Source organism: Thunnus thynnus, chromosome 7 (assembly GCF_963924715.1).
Source record: "Thunnus thynnus chromosome 7, fThuThy2.1, whole genome shotgun sequence".
Taxonomy (NCBI): Eukaryota; Metazoa; Chordata; class Actinopteri; order Scombriformes; family Scombridae; genus Thunnus; species Thunnus thynnus.
In genome coordinates, this window is record NC_089523.1 from 23,279,242 (window position 1) to 23,293,510 (window position 14,269).

A 14,269-nucleotide genomic window follows, 5' to 3' on the forward strand; every position below is an offset into this window, starting at 1 on the left:
TAGCATCTCTACGGATGGGCACTGCATTCACCAGGCCTTATCTCATAATTATGACTCACTATCTCATAATTAAGGTAAATTATCTGATAATTATGACTTACTATTTCATAATTAAGGGGAAAAAACTCACAAATATGACTTACTATATCATAATTATGAATAGAGATCTCAAAATTATGAGGTAGTAAGTCATAATTCTGAGATCTTTTCTCGTAATTATGCGATAGTAAGTCCTAATTAGAAGATCTGAATTATGTAGGTCATAATTAGAGGCCTTTTTTTATTGGTGAAGGCAATGCGTTTCTGTACAGCTCCTCATATTTTCAGGTTACTGTAAATGATCATAGATGATATGAAAATAAAAATAAAAAACTTCCAAAGCATAATGCTTTTCTGAAAAATCGAATTGATATTATGGTGGACTTGTTTATTGCAAATGATTAGTATTCATAATAAGAAACCTACTGTTGTGAGTCTGTTGAGAATGGCACAAGTTCATAGAAAATGGAAAGTTTTCCTCCCCTGGAGAGAATGATAAATATGTCAAGGTAGTCTGCTAATTAAATTCTTTATATTATTGTTATCTAATTGGCTTTTATTTCTTATGTACAACTACAAATTTATGGCTTGAAGAAAAGGTCAGGGGGTCATCATAAAAGTTATAATTAATCCCCTGGGTACTATAAATATCAACAGCAGATTTTCTTTGATCAATGATATAGCATTTAGGTCCAATTTATGTCTTAAAATAACTCTAATATACAAATAAATGCACTGTTGTGTAGTTGTATGTTCTAACTGTGCTATATACAAATGCAAAATAATTGAAATGTACTATTATTAGTCTGATATTTGTGTTTATTAAATTATTATTATTTAGGCTATACACATATCCAATAAATAAAGCTTTTAGGTATTTACTAAGTAGATCGTAAACACATTTTGCTGTCATCCTGTGCTGACCTGGCTTATAATAATACAGTTCAAAACACATACACACATTCTCAGGATTATTCTTTCATAACCCACATGTGGGCATTAACCAGCAGATGCAAGTATTCTGTCGGCTACTGAGAAGTGTTGAACTGAGTGTTGTGTGCTTTGCCCTGGGGATCCTCTGCAGCCTGTTGTTGAGTGGCCAAAGAGTGCGACTCAAGACATTGCACAATATTTTCCCATATTCAAACTAGCTACAAAGGCCTCTCAAATCAGCAAGCACAACAGGTTCTAAGATGGGAACGGTGAATCTGGATTTCCAGGGGTAACTGGGTGCATATAGATGTAAATTTCCCCTTCAGGCAGTGCATGATAGTCAGCTATTGTTTACTAATGCATTCTCTGGTGCGTCTGCGCATGATGTAACATTGTACCGAAGAAACCCCTGTAGCCTCTTCTTCAAGTTCAAACCCATTCTTTCACTCTAACCATTATTATAACTTTGGTAACTCAGCCTATACAATGACCTGCCGGTTGCAAAGCCAACAAATGGCAGAGTTCTTCTCATGTATAGCTCTGACAGGGGCTTTTGGATCTGCATTACTTTAACATGCTTCCTCTTCAGGGGGTCCCACATGTGACTGGTGCTGCTTCTATGTTACACAACTTTGTGCTTCTACATGAAGAGGGGGAGATCCAACTGGTGAAAGCAGTAAATCTGTTTGTTCTGGGCAGACATAACAGAAAGCAGAAAAAGTAGCTCATATAAAGGAAGCTTTAACTGCAAAAGAGTCCTGTTAAGATCTAACTTGTAAATATGTACAATAGTAAATTTACTTTCGATGAATAAGAGTTAATGATGACAATGATAATGAAATAAGGTAGATTTTAATGAAGATTTCTTGTTTCATATGACACATAACTCATGTATCAGCAGTGCATTTACAAAAAGTGTCCTCACGCTGCATTTTCAGCAATGAACACAAACAGGATACACAGTCGAGCTGGTTGCTACTGCAAGAGATCAAATTAATGATCAGTCATTTATCACGCTTTATTTTTAGGTGCATGAGCAACTGTCACCTGTTGATACTTGTATTCTCACTGGTATTCTTCAGATAGCTGCTACTTAACTTGAAAGTGAATCTATAAACTTGTTAAAGCTACAAATGAATTGATGGTAGTTGGCTAGACAGCACACATAAAGTACTTACAGGTGGTTGTTGGTGTCATAGGTGAAGGATGATATTTTATTACAGAAAAGAGTTAAGGTTGGTGTTGTTGCCACAGACCTAATTATACTCCATTATGGTGAAACAAAGGCAGTAATTAAAGGATGCTGTTCTCTGAATGAATTTTGTTGGAGGTAAATGCATCAGAGGCTCTTGAAGTTTCTTCTTTTACCTCCATTTATCCTTCTCCTCTTTCCCCGCTCACTCCTTCATGGTTAAAGAAGGAGGAATCTTTCTCATAGAGAGACTTCTTGCTCCTGTAAACTCCAGCGGAATTACGGAATAATGGGAAAGGTGATGAATCATTAGAGACTGCTGAGAAAGAGGATTAAATATATCAGTGGATGATGAGAAGGAGGATGGACTCATCTTTCATGCCTCAGAGGTGGGGTTGTGTGTCTGTGGGTATTCATGTCCCATTAAGGCATGTTACTAACTCAGCATCTTCTCTCTCCCGTAGTTTTGTGCTTTCTCATCTCTCTCCTTTCTCCTCCTGTTGCTTTCTGCGGGTATCTCTGCCTCCGGAGCTGAAGAATCTGGATCTGTGATTACAAGCCACTGACTACCCCCATGATCCTGCTCAACATATACACTGCTACAATTAATATTATTAGTCTTCTTCTTATTATTATATATATTATTATACATCTCTATGTGGAACTTGCATTGTGCTATGCTCTCTCCTCCTGCTCTCTCTCTCTCTCTCTCTCTCTCTCTCTCTCTCTCTCTCTCTCTCTCTCTCTCTCTCCCTCTCTCTCTCTCTCAACCCAACTGGTCAAGGCAGATGGCCATTCAACCAGAGCCCGGTTCTGCTCAACGTGTCTTTCTACTAAATGGGAGTTTTTTCTTGTCACTGCCGCCTAGTGCTTGCTCAAGGGGGAATGTTGGGTCTCTGTAAATTAAATAATACGATCTTGACCTGTTCTGAATGAAAAGTGCCCTGAGATAACTTCTTTTGTGATTTGGCACTATATAAATAAAACTGATTTGACTTGACTACTCTACTTTGAAATATAATTTGTGTTTGGTATGGTTTTTCCACAAAAAGGAAAAAGAAAATCAAAATTAAAAATTACATTTACTCCTTCTCCCACATTAAAAATTCCAGACTCTATAAATATGCAAATATATTTCATTTCAGAAGTTTAACTGCAGGACACAAGATGTCTCCTACTTCATTGTGAAGTCCTTTTTCAGTGTTTGTGCACTGGGGGCTTCAAGTTTCCCTTGTGTAACCCTTAAAATTGGATTTTCAATGATCACAGAGAAACTTTCCACTTTAAGCAAATGAATGTGAAAACATCCTTCTAGTGTTAAACTCTGCACATACATCACTCTGCACAGTGAAGCGCAAACATCAAACTGTAGGAACAAGAGGAAAAACAAGTTTCTGAGTAGAGGGGGACTTTAAGTGTTGTATTAGGAAGCATTACATTTTCAAATAGTTTTCTTATCAAAGACTTGTCATCGTGATTTCAATTTAGCAGCCTACGTTTTTGTACTGTCATCTAATGTAGCTCAATATGTTAGGATTTTTTTTGTTGTGGTCACGTGCTTGAAATGTGTCCAGTAAACGAAGCATTCAATAGATGTGTCCCACAAATATTATGACGTTCACATATTATCACGAGGGTTTTTATTTGCAAGAGGAAACCCTGCGGTGAGCAATTTATTTTTCCTAGGATAGCGAAGTTATGACCCGCCCTATTCTGCCTTTGATTGGCTTACCCTGATATTCTTACCCTAACTCTAACCAATCTCACTCCTCATGCCTAAACCTGACCAACCCAACCAACGAAGACAACGAAGACTAGCCAATCAGAGGCAGAGTAGGGCGGGTCATGACTTCGTCATCCTAGGAAGAAAACATATCGCCTCCGGCAAGCCTGTAGCCACGCCTCTCTGCTATGACGCTGGTGCGAGTGCGGAAGTAAATTGCCTGCCTTTCCCACATGGTGAAAATGGCTGCTAATGGGGAAAAACAACAGGGCCATAGAGCCGGCGTATATAAACAGAAAAACAAAGGCCACAAACATGGCAAGCATCGGACGAAAGGTGAAATCGAGAGAGAAAACAAAGGTAAGTCCCGTTTTTTTATTACGAAGTGTCACGAAGCAGCTGCTGTTAGCTGTGTTGTGTTGCCTTGTGGCTGTGGTGGTCATGGCTCTGCAAACACACGTGTTAAGTTTTTCCCGTGAATCTAGGAGCAGCATTAGTTTAGTAGAATATGTGAAACGTGTAAATACGTTTTTCTCAACATTGCTGTTTAAGAAATTGATAAAAACGCCCGATAGCAAGTTAACTAGTGAGGTGATCATCTTCCTCCTGTTGACCTGTGACCATTTAAAGGACGGGGTTAGGGTTGGTCGGTTAGGGGTTGCTAGATATTTATATAAAGCAGCTGTCATACTGTACTAAACTGAGTTTCCTGTGAGAAAGTAGCTTTTAAAAAAACTTTTCCTATTGGAGTTTAAACATTCATTTATAAAACCTTCATTTATTGTTATGATCACCGCATAAGTAAATTAAAGTCGCATAATTGTAGATTATAAATGTGATGCCATCCAGCAGCACTGCAACTAATATTACAGTTAGATTTGATTCTATCATAAAACAATATACGCTTAAAACACATTTCCAAATGGTCACTTACTACAATTATGTATAACTATGTTTGAAGTGATAGTTAAAAGGAATATTTCAGAGGTTGTTTGAGTTACTCAATGGGATATTATTTCACTCACTCACACAGATCCTATTTACAGGCTTAACCCAGTGAGCTGGTGGTTTTTGAGTCGTAATCAAACTGCAGCAAATCAGACAATTGAAAAACAATTCAACATTTAAAATACTTAAGATTAATGATGGATGTACAGTTATACAGAGAGAGCTATACGGTCATATCCTTATATACCTATGTCCACAAAATGTGAACTAAAGTCAGTGCATCTGTATCTCTGAGGGAGTAAACTCATACAGGTTTCTTGTGTCGAAAACTGAACTATGCCTTTAATGTTCAGATTATTTTGTGACTAGTTGAGAGAGCTGTAGATTGAACTCTGTGGTATTTTTTGAGTGAACATTGTTTTATTGTTACATGGTATTTCCCCAATATACAACCAAAAAGAAGAGAATAATGCAGCTCATTACAACAACACTAACACAAAATCTGGCCTAAAAAATTCCCTATTGAATTCCCACTGTTCTAAGAAAAATTAGCATCACAAAGTAAATGTTGTCTTTGTTGCAGGGCTGTTGTGTTTGATTGCATTTTGGATAAACATCAATCATAACTTCAACACCCTGGAGACGATCATGTCAATATCTTGTTTGCGCTGTTGACATATCTACAGACGATTTCTTCACAGCTTATAGTTGCATCACATTTTGTCTCAAAGACAAGTTCTGACTCAACAACAGTTCAAACAGAGCAGATCAAGCAGAACATATGCACACAAACACCTGTGTTTACTTGCATGCACCAGGAGGATGGGGCAGGGTGTGACAGAACTGTGACAGGCACCAAATGGTCCCATGCGTTGCCAGAAATCATTTAAACTCTTATTTAAACTGAGGAAAGCCTCACTGAGTGTCCCGGTGAAGATGGGCACCACACCACAGCATTATTGTGCTATACTGTGATGGGTTGAGACGATCATTTAACTTGCATGACAGTATGTTGTCTAATAAGGAATGTCTGATGAACTATCTCACAGGGAGAGTGTCCGTGACAGCCCTTACCAAAAAACAGAGAAAAGAACAGAAGAAGATGGACAGAAGGCATAAAGCCAACCAGATACGCCGGAATAAGAAAGACATGGTAATTTTCATAATTCATGAGATAGAGACAATAGTCTTCACTTTTCTGACAGCTGTTGACCGGTGTCACAGAGTTTCCATATTTCTTGTCTTTTTAGGTTCTTACAGAGAAACGACGTCTAGGCAGCAGAGATGGTCCTCCTCACTTGGTTGCTGTGGTCGCCCTCCATGCTGGAGTTGACGCGGGTGCCATCACCAAACTGCTACGTGGAGAGGGTGCAGGGGGTGTCGTACATCAGGAGCGGTGCATCGCTGGCGTCAGTGACAGTTTCGGGCTGATTCTGCCTCGTTTTAAACAAAGGTTTACCTTTCTAAGCCACAGCACGGGTGAGTGTTGAGTAATATGGAACAGATGTTGGTTTAAAAAAAACTGAACGAAACAATTGAAATTAATAACTGGGTTAAATAAAAATACAATACAAAACAGCATATTACACTCATATCAAAGTGTAATCCTGCCACAGCTTCTGCCAGGTCATTCACAGCTATCAGGACTTACAAACACGATAATGTCTAAAGTGAAAAGGATTCTACAAATTTCTCATTCTGTGTTGATAGAGCAATTTAATACAAGTATGTAGAAATTGTACTATGTGTCACATGCCTTTGTTGTACTGTTTTGTCTTTGTGATGAGCTTTGTGTCATCCCATTCTGAAGCCTGTCTCATGGTTTCTTTGGACAGCCGACATACACTCCCTGCTGGATGTGGCAAAGATTGCAGACAGCCTCGTATTTGTGCTGGACTCTACTGAAGGTTGGGACAGCTATGGAGACTACTGTCTGTCCTGTCTCTTCGCCCAGGGCCTCCCCAGCTACGGTAAGTGTAAACCCCGACACCACTGCAAGAGTTTTCTGTCAGTGAGATGCATCGCTGACAGTGGGATAGACTAATGTTAGATTTTCTGATTTCTGCTTTGATGCACACTTTCTAATTCCTTGTCTTTTTGTCCAAAAATCCACCCCCTGCAGCTCTGGTGTGTCAGGGTGTGACCGATCTTCCTGTGAAGAAGAGGGTTGAGTCCAGGAGAGCTCTGTTAAAGATCACCGAGGTCCGTTTCCCTGATGCCCGTCTCTTCCCTCTGGATACGGAGCAGGATGCCACTCTACTTCTCAGACACCTGGGCACTCAGAGACAGAGGAAGCTAGGTTTCCGCTCCAGACGCTCCCATCTTTTGGCTCAGCATGCCACTTTTACCCCCAACAGCCCCGCTGAGGGGACGGGTGGTGGACCCACTGGCTTGGGTACCCTCTGTGTCTCTGGGTATGTCCGTGGCCGTCCTCTACGAGTTGACAGACTGGTGCACATCAGTGGACACGGAGACTTTCAGCTCAGTCAGATTGACGCTCCATTAGATCCTCTTCCCCTTAACACAACAACACCCAGACCAGCAAAGCCTGGCAAGGGAGGAGATGTTGACATGCAGGTAGGTGGTTTTTGATATAGAATGATTAAATTCCTTACAATTCTGTTTTTCAAATATGTTTTTAATTTTCTCATATATATATATCTTATTTTATACATTCAGTTTTTTACATATTTGGTTCATATATGAAACTTTTATGGTATTCATGTTTTTGTATGTGTTTATTTATATCAGACTTTTTTTTTAACAATTATCAAAGCTAATTATGTGCCCTTATCTGTCAGGACTAATACTTTTTATCCATATCTTAACTGGATAATTCATAGTTAAATCACTAAATAATGAATACTGGCTTACATATTAAAATGCTGACTGGTCCTAAAGGGAAAATTAGAAAAATTAAATGTAAATAATAACAGAGTGTGCACTTTTATGTGCACCTACAGCTGTCACAGTATATGTGTGGTAGTAAGCGGGCTAGAACACATGTATAGTCCTTGAATGGACAGGTCCACTGTTAACATTTGGTTTTGGATTTTAGTGTGCACTTATTATATATTCATCTTTGCCATTTATTTGTTTCCCCTCAGGATGGTGATGAAGTTGAGGCTCCAGTGCGGGTGCTTATGAAGGCCGACCCATCCTGTAGGGAGAGCCTGCAGACAGAGGCTGAGGTTGACCCCATGGATGGAGAGCAGACATGGCCCACGGAATCAGAGCTGCTGGAGGCTGAAGGTCCAAAATCATGATTTTTACTTAATGGCATTTTTAAATGACCGAAGGGGTAGAACTGGAGATAGTGTGGAGCCTACATTAGTTAAAGAATGTGCATATCAGGGTTGAGGCTTCACTTGTGTTGGAGCAGCTACTCAAATGCCTTTCTTTATTAAAATACGCTTAGTTTTTTAAATTGGCTTTACACAATTTAAAACTTGCAACAAGAAGACGGTACTCTAAATGTTTCTGTGTTGTTTCTCTCTGTTGTTTAGAGGCCAGAAAGAGCAAACGTGTGATGAAGGTCCCTAAAGGAACATCAGACTACCAGGCCACATGGATCGTTGATGAAGATGATGAGAACGGCGATGTGGATGACGAAAGCAGTGAAGACGACGATGTCGACGACATGATGGACGAGGCCATGGAGAGAGATGATGAGGAGAATAACTCACAGGTACTCGCATGTCAGAGGAAACTGTCGGTTTTCTTTAGCGTTCAGAATATCTCAAGTGTGAAAACGACGATGTCTGTGCAGACTTCCTGCTCCTGGGCAACAGCTGAAAAGCAGCGCATGTTCGTACTGAATATGAAATACATTTTAAAGACAGTCTGGTTGCATACAAAGTCAGTGGAAAATTGCAGGTAGACAAGAACAGATGAAGAGTGACGCTAAGTGGCACAAACTTAGGCGAGGACACATCCGCGCTCAAAAACATATATTTGCAATGAATGTACAGACACAAGGAAAATGGAGAGATCATGATGACAAAAATTTTCTTGGCAAATTGAATTAGCTTGTCTTTGTAATAAAAACAGACAAACATACTGTTTGTGGGGACAGTGGTCAAATTTATGAGGTGAAAAATCACTTCCTGTTCAGACTAAGCATCAATTTTATTTTATTTTTTTTCAATTAATCAGCTATACAATGTCAGAAAATAAAGAAAAATACCCACTGCAACTTTTCAGAGCCCAAATTGTTGATTACTATTTAAACCCCCCCCAAATTCATTTCATAATAATATTAAATTTGTGACATCACTGAAGTTGAACTCTACAAATGTTTGGCATTCAAATTTGGTAAAACACTTAAAATGAAATATTTGATTATATGTCAATAAAATTTTCAGTCTACTTAATCATTTCATCAAGTAAATGTTTCCGTACTATTTCAGCCTGAACCCAAATTTTCAGTTTCTAGTTTGTTCAGCTGCTGTTTGTTGTCATAGCAACAGTCAGACAGTGTAATCCTATGAAAGATGACGAGGACAGTCATCTGAGGAGAAGCTATGAAGTCTTGAGTGTCAGCGGTTCCGGGGCTGGCGCTGTGCTTACGTGACCCGCGGTCGGTGCACCTCGCGACTGAGAGGCACTGTTTGTTTTCTCAGTGTCTGTATCTGGCCTGTAGTGCCAGGCTGCTCACCACAACAATAGTGTTTGGAGCAGGAGTCCCAAGAGAAGCCTCCTGTCTTCCTGTTCTGTGAGCAGAACTTCCTGTCTGGATGAGGGGAGGGGTCGACCATTTATTTATTTCCAGCTCTGCTTGAAAAGAAGTCGGGGGAACTCTCCTTACGCAATGGGTTCATTATGATCTGTAATTGTTATTAGCATGTGTTTGATGTCAAGGTTGGCGCGCAGGAATACGCATTAGGAGAAGTTAACAATAGGGGAAAATGGTACTTCAAATGATAATGATTATTATTATTGCAGCAAGGATGTAGGAAAGGTTGTGAATCAACCCCATGCTGAGAGCTTTCCCTCCATGCGTCTGGCTCCTCCTGTAATTTGCCAGTCGAGGGAGCTCTGAATGCATGTCTTCTTTGATGATTCACTTCCTTATACAATTATATTGTCCATGGAAGTTGGTTTTCAAGAAATTATAAAACTGGCTCTTTGATTTCATCTCTCAACACACCAGGAATGGCTCTAAATTTAAATATATTCAAACCAAGGGTTACCTGTAGTTTGAATTGTGGTGACTCCTTATCAAATTCACACACATACAGATGCAAATACCTATAATGCATAGTATAAGGCTTTTCATAACACTGGGCTCATTCCAGCCTCTCAAATTTGAGGATGTGCTGCTTTTTTTTGTCGCACACAATAGTGAGCTGAATTATCTTTAGGTTTAGATTGTTGGTTGGACAAAATAAACAATCTGAAGATGATGCCTTAGACTTTGGGAAATGATAACAGGTGTTTCTCCCAATATTCTGACATTTTACAGACCAAACGATTAATCGATTATTTGAGAAAATAATAAAACAGATGAATCAATAATGAAAATAGTTAAAAATGCTTCTGCTACAAAAAAGCTGATAAAAATGAAACATGCAAAAATGATCTAAATTGTACACAAATTGTAATCAGGAAGTTACAAATTACAAAAATGCTTTCACTTCACCTCTAGTTGTATCTGGTGATGCAGATAGTTTGGTTTTACTAGCCCAGAATTTCAGATATCTGTATCTGTTTTTGAGATTTCTGCCTCCACCACAATAAGGTGTAAAGGGACGGAGGAAATGCGGTGAGTGCTAAAGTGCAAAAAAAACCACAAATATCTGTGAGGTGAGATTTCTCTATAAGTAAGTGAGAAAACATGTTTTTTTGTGTGTGTGTGTGTGCAATGCAGTGCTTCTGTATATTGAGGCAGATTTAACTGTATCCTCTCTGCTCAGGACGCTGGTTCAGGCTGTTCCTCAGGCGAGGAAGAAGAAGAAGAGGAGGAAGAAGAAGAGGTGTGCTCCACAGAGCAAACTGGAGCTGATCAGCGCTATGATGAACACATTGATGAAGCCGCGGAGGAAGAGGGTCTCAAACGTTACCGTGAGGCCCGAGCCAATGAAATGTTCCCTGACGAGGTGGACACACCCCTCGACACAGCAGCTAGAATCAGGTCAGTTCTGCTACTTTTTTTTTTTTTTTTTTAGCACAAGAAATACATTTGCAAGTATTCTGAATTTAGGTTAGAGTGAAACTAAATCATATATAATTTTCTTCTTACAATGTTCTCTGCTTAAAGGTTTCAGCGCTACAGAGGCTTAAAAAGTTTCCGCTCCTCGCCCTGGGACCCGATGGAGAACTTACCTCTCAACTACTCACGCATCTTCCAGTTCCAGAGCTTTGAACGCACCCGCCGCCGCATACTGGCTGAAGCTGCAGTGGAGGAGGAGGGAGCCATGGTAAAACGAGTGTGAATGTTTTCCTGTAAAATTGTTACACCTTAGATTTGTTCATTCGCTGACTCTGCTGCTCCTGCTGTTGCAGGTTGGCTGGTATGTTACGCTGCACATCACCGATGTGCCCTTCTCTGTGATGGAGAGCGTCCAGTCAGGCAAACCTCTGGTGTTAGTGTCCCTATTGCCCCACGAACAGAAGGTACGATCGATCGTGTTGACATATAAAAACCTTTGTGTCTGAATTTATAGGCATCCATTTGAAACAAAGTCACACTGACTGGCCTAATCATTTTTTCCCCTCTGTGCACAGATGTCAGTGATGCACCTTTTGGTGAGGAGACACCCCAGCAATACAGAGCCAATCAAATCTAAAGAGGAGCTGGTGTTCCACTGTGGATTTCGGAGGTTCAGGGCCTCTCCTATCTTCTCCCAGCACACCTCAGGTAGGTGATGAAGGAGCTGGACGTGAGCTGAAGGAACAGAGAGACAGGATTAATGTCGCATTCACATTATATGGGATGGATGGCAGATAGGCATAGGGGGAGGATTCCCATGTTTACAACTTGCGAGCGTTCATGTCATAGGACAACTGGACGGTTGTATGATTAGAGTTGGTTGAGTGAGGGTTAAAATAGTGTGCATTGACTGTATACGCCCATATCCAATAAATGTGGGTTTAATCAAACTGAAAAACAGACTTTGGCTAATGTGAGACAACCGTACTTGCTTTATTTTCAGGATATATCGCTAAGCTTTCAGAAAAATTAGTCAGAATTATGACATTATGTCACATGAACACTATTGACAAGTCAGAATCTCATAATTACGATAATCGCAACATGACATGAACTTGGCATAAGCGCAAGTGCCAGCTGCTATTGGCTGGGAGCCCAGGTGAACCCCGTTCAAACCTGTCGCCTGCTTAGCTTTACAAGGTTTGCCTCCCTGACAGTGTGAAGGAGGTCACATCTGAAACAGGTTTAGCTGCTGGTTGCACTGTAGGTCATAAATTAATTATTGAATGTTTAACTTGGCTCTGTTCTTCTCTAGCTGACAAGCATAAGATGGAGCGCTTCCTCAGGCCAGATGCCCCCACTGTGGTGTCAGTGTACGCTCCCATCACCTTCCCCCCAACAGGAGTCCTGCTCTTCAAACAAAGGAATGATGGTGAGATGAAAAGTCCTGTCTGTAGCTGAAAATAAGTAGATGTGATTAGCGGTCCAGCTGCTTTGATTTTAAACTTTTGACCATCTGTCCTGTTGTCTGTTTAATTGTTTTATTTAATTATCCACTTAAGCTAATTATGTACTGGTATTTGAGCCTGTGTTCTTGTAACTGCCTCCTTCTAGACATCCAGGACCTGGTGGCTACAGGCAGTCTGCTCAATTGTGACCCTCAGCGTGTTGTCCTGAAGAGGATTGTAGTGAGCGGACACCCATTCAAAATTAACCGCCGCTCTGCAGTTGTCCGTTACATGTTCTTTAACAGGGGTGAGAGGAAATTCCTTACTCTGACTACAGAAGATTACATATAGCATGACTTGCCTGTGGCTTCAATTCACATTCTACTTCTCTTTTTGTTTCTTTCTGTGACAGATGATATCATGTGGTTTAAGCCAGTAGAGCTGCGAACCAAGTGGGGTCGGAGAGGCCACATCAAGGAGGCCTTAGGTGAGAAAATTTAAAAACAAAACTAACTGACGGCAGCACTACTAAGCTGTGTACTTGCTTTTCAGGACTACTGCATCATCAGTAAAATGTGATCTGTTTTTTTTAAATATTTTTCAGGAACACATGGACACATGAAGTGTGTATTTGATAATCAGCTGCGATCTCAAGACACAGTCCTGATGAATTTGTACAAGAGAGTTTATCCTCGCTGGACATATGACCCTTATGTGCCCTTGTCTTTACCCTGGGTTAAAAGAGAGAGCACTGTGGACATGGAGGACTTGGAGATGGAATAGTGGAGGGACAACGTGGCAATGCAAACAAGACACAGAGCATGTATTAATAGAAATGCTTTACATGGATGTGGACACATGACATTTTCAAAAAGTGTAATGTGTATTAAATAAAACTATTTTGATCCAAAGTATCTGGTTTCTAATTGTTCGCCTTGAGCTTATTGAAACCAGTGTTTCCTTTTACCCTGAAGCCTCTATCTTGCTGCTGAGCCACTTTCTGCCACTAGATGGCAGTAATGAATAAGCATTAATAAAAGTTGCACACTGCCTTGTTGAGCAACTCTTGACATTTGTTTGAAATGACCATTGGAATAGCTGTGTGTGTGTGTGTGTGTGGGGAGTACTTTTATGATTGAAGAAATAATGAGTGTTGTTAACAACTGGCAGGTCAATAATAGTTTTTACATCATGCATCAAGGCCATTACACTGGCAACTCTTTGAAGTCCCTAATGCCTGTGGCCATGTTAAAATGTACTAACTTGGACAAAATCATTACATAGATAATGTTTGTGATATTTGAGGAACTTTAATCATGGAAAAAGAACTCCCAAGTTGGACTTTAAAGCAAAAATTCTTCTTTCCATGAATGACTTGTAGCCTTTGAGACTTTGACAAATAGCAGCTGTCAGTCATTTATTTATAAAATCTTTCATCACAAACACGCATCAGTGTACTTTACAAAAAAAATCTAATTAATCACTAATCACAAAAGGAATTTAATAGAGACCGAAACAACATCAAGCATTAAATACAAACACGTTGAAGACTCCCTCACCCATTTACGCTATTTTAGACTTCCTGGCACTACCAGCGTTACATCAGTATGAGGGCAAGAGAGCAAATAACAGCTTTGAAAACAATTAATCCCCTAACACACCCTTGCCAGATTGCACTGTATCCCCAGATTCCCTGATGTTCCACTCCCTGGTGGTCTCGCTCTGACCTGAAGCCTCCTCTTCAGTACACATGCACATATCACGACATCTCTGTTATTTTCAAGCTGAAGCTGAAATGCTCAACAGTTTTGCGTCCTTCCCTGACCCAAGCTTTC

General features: G+C 40.1%; 1 protein-coding gene across 1 annotated transcript; it reads left to right on the forward strand.

Moving 5' to 3' along the window:
* The first annotated feature begins 4,085 nt into the window (after positions 1–4,085).
* tsr1 (TSR1 ribosome maturation factor) lies at positions 4,086–13,348 on the forward strand. Its single transcript, XM_067595045.1, has 15 exons — positions 4,086–4,247; positions 5,885–5,988; positions 6,086–6,314; positions 6,671–6,805; positions 6,958–7,412; positions 7,943–8,087; positions 8,342–8,523; positions 10,751–10,968; positions 11,095–11,254; positions 11,340–11,450; positions 11,562–11,694; positions 12,302–12,418; positions 12,601–12,741; positions 12,847–12,921; positions 13,039–13,348. Exons 1-15 carry the CDS (start codon positions 4,121–4,123, stop codon positions 13,215–13,217), a joined length of 2,511 nt encoding a protein of 836 aa, XP_067451146.1. The 5' UTR covers positions 4,086–4,120; the 3' UTR covers positions 13,218–13,348.
* The last annotated feature ends 921 nt before the right edge of the window (positions 13,349–14,269 follow it).

Excerpts from the sequence above, each read along its gene's own strand:
- tsr1 (XM_067595045.1), top strand. The coding sequence starts at position 4,121 with ATGGTGAAAATGGCTGCTAATGGGGAAAAACAACAGGGCCATAGAGCC. Across the intron at positions 4,248-5,884 it reads AATCGAGAGAGAAAACAAAG|GGAGAGTGTCCGTGACAGCC; the intron begins GTAAGTCCCGTT and ends ACTATCTCACAG. Across the intron at positions 10,969-11,094 it reads GACACAGCAGCTAGAATCAG|GTTTCAGCGCTACAGAGGCT; the intron begins GTCAGTTCTGCT and ends CTCTGCTTAAAG.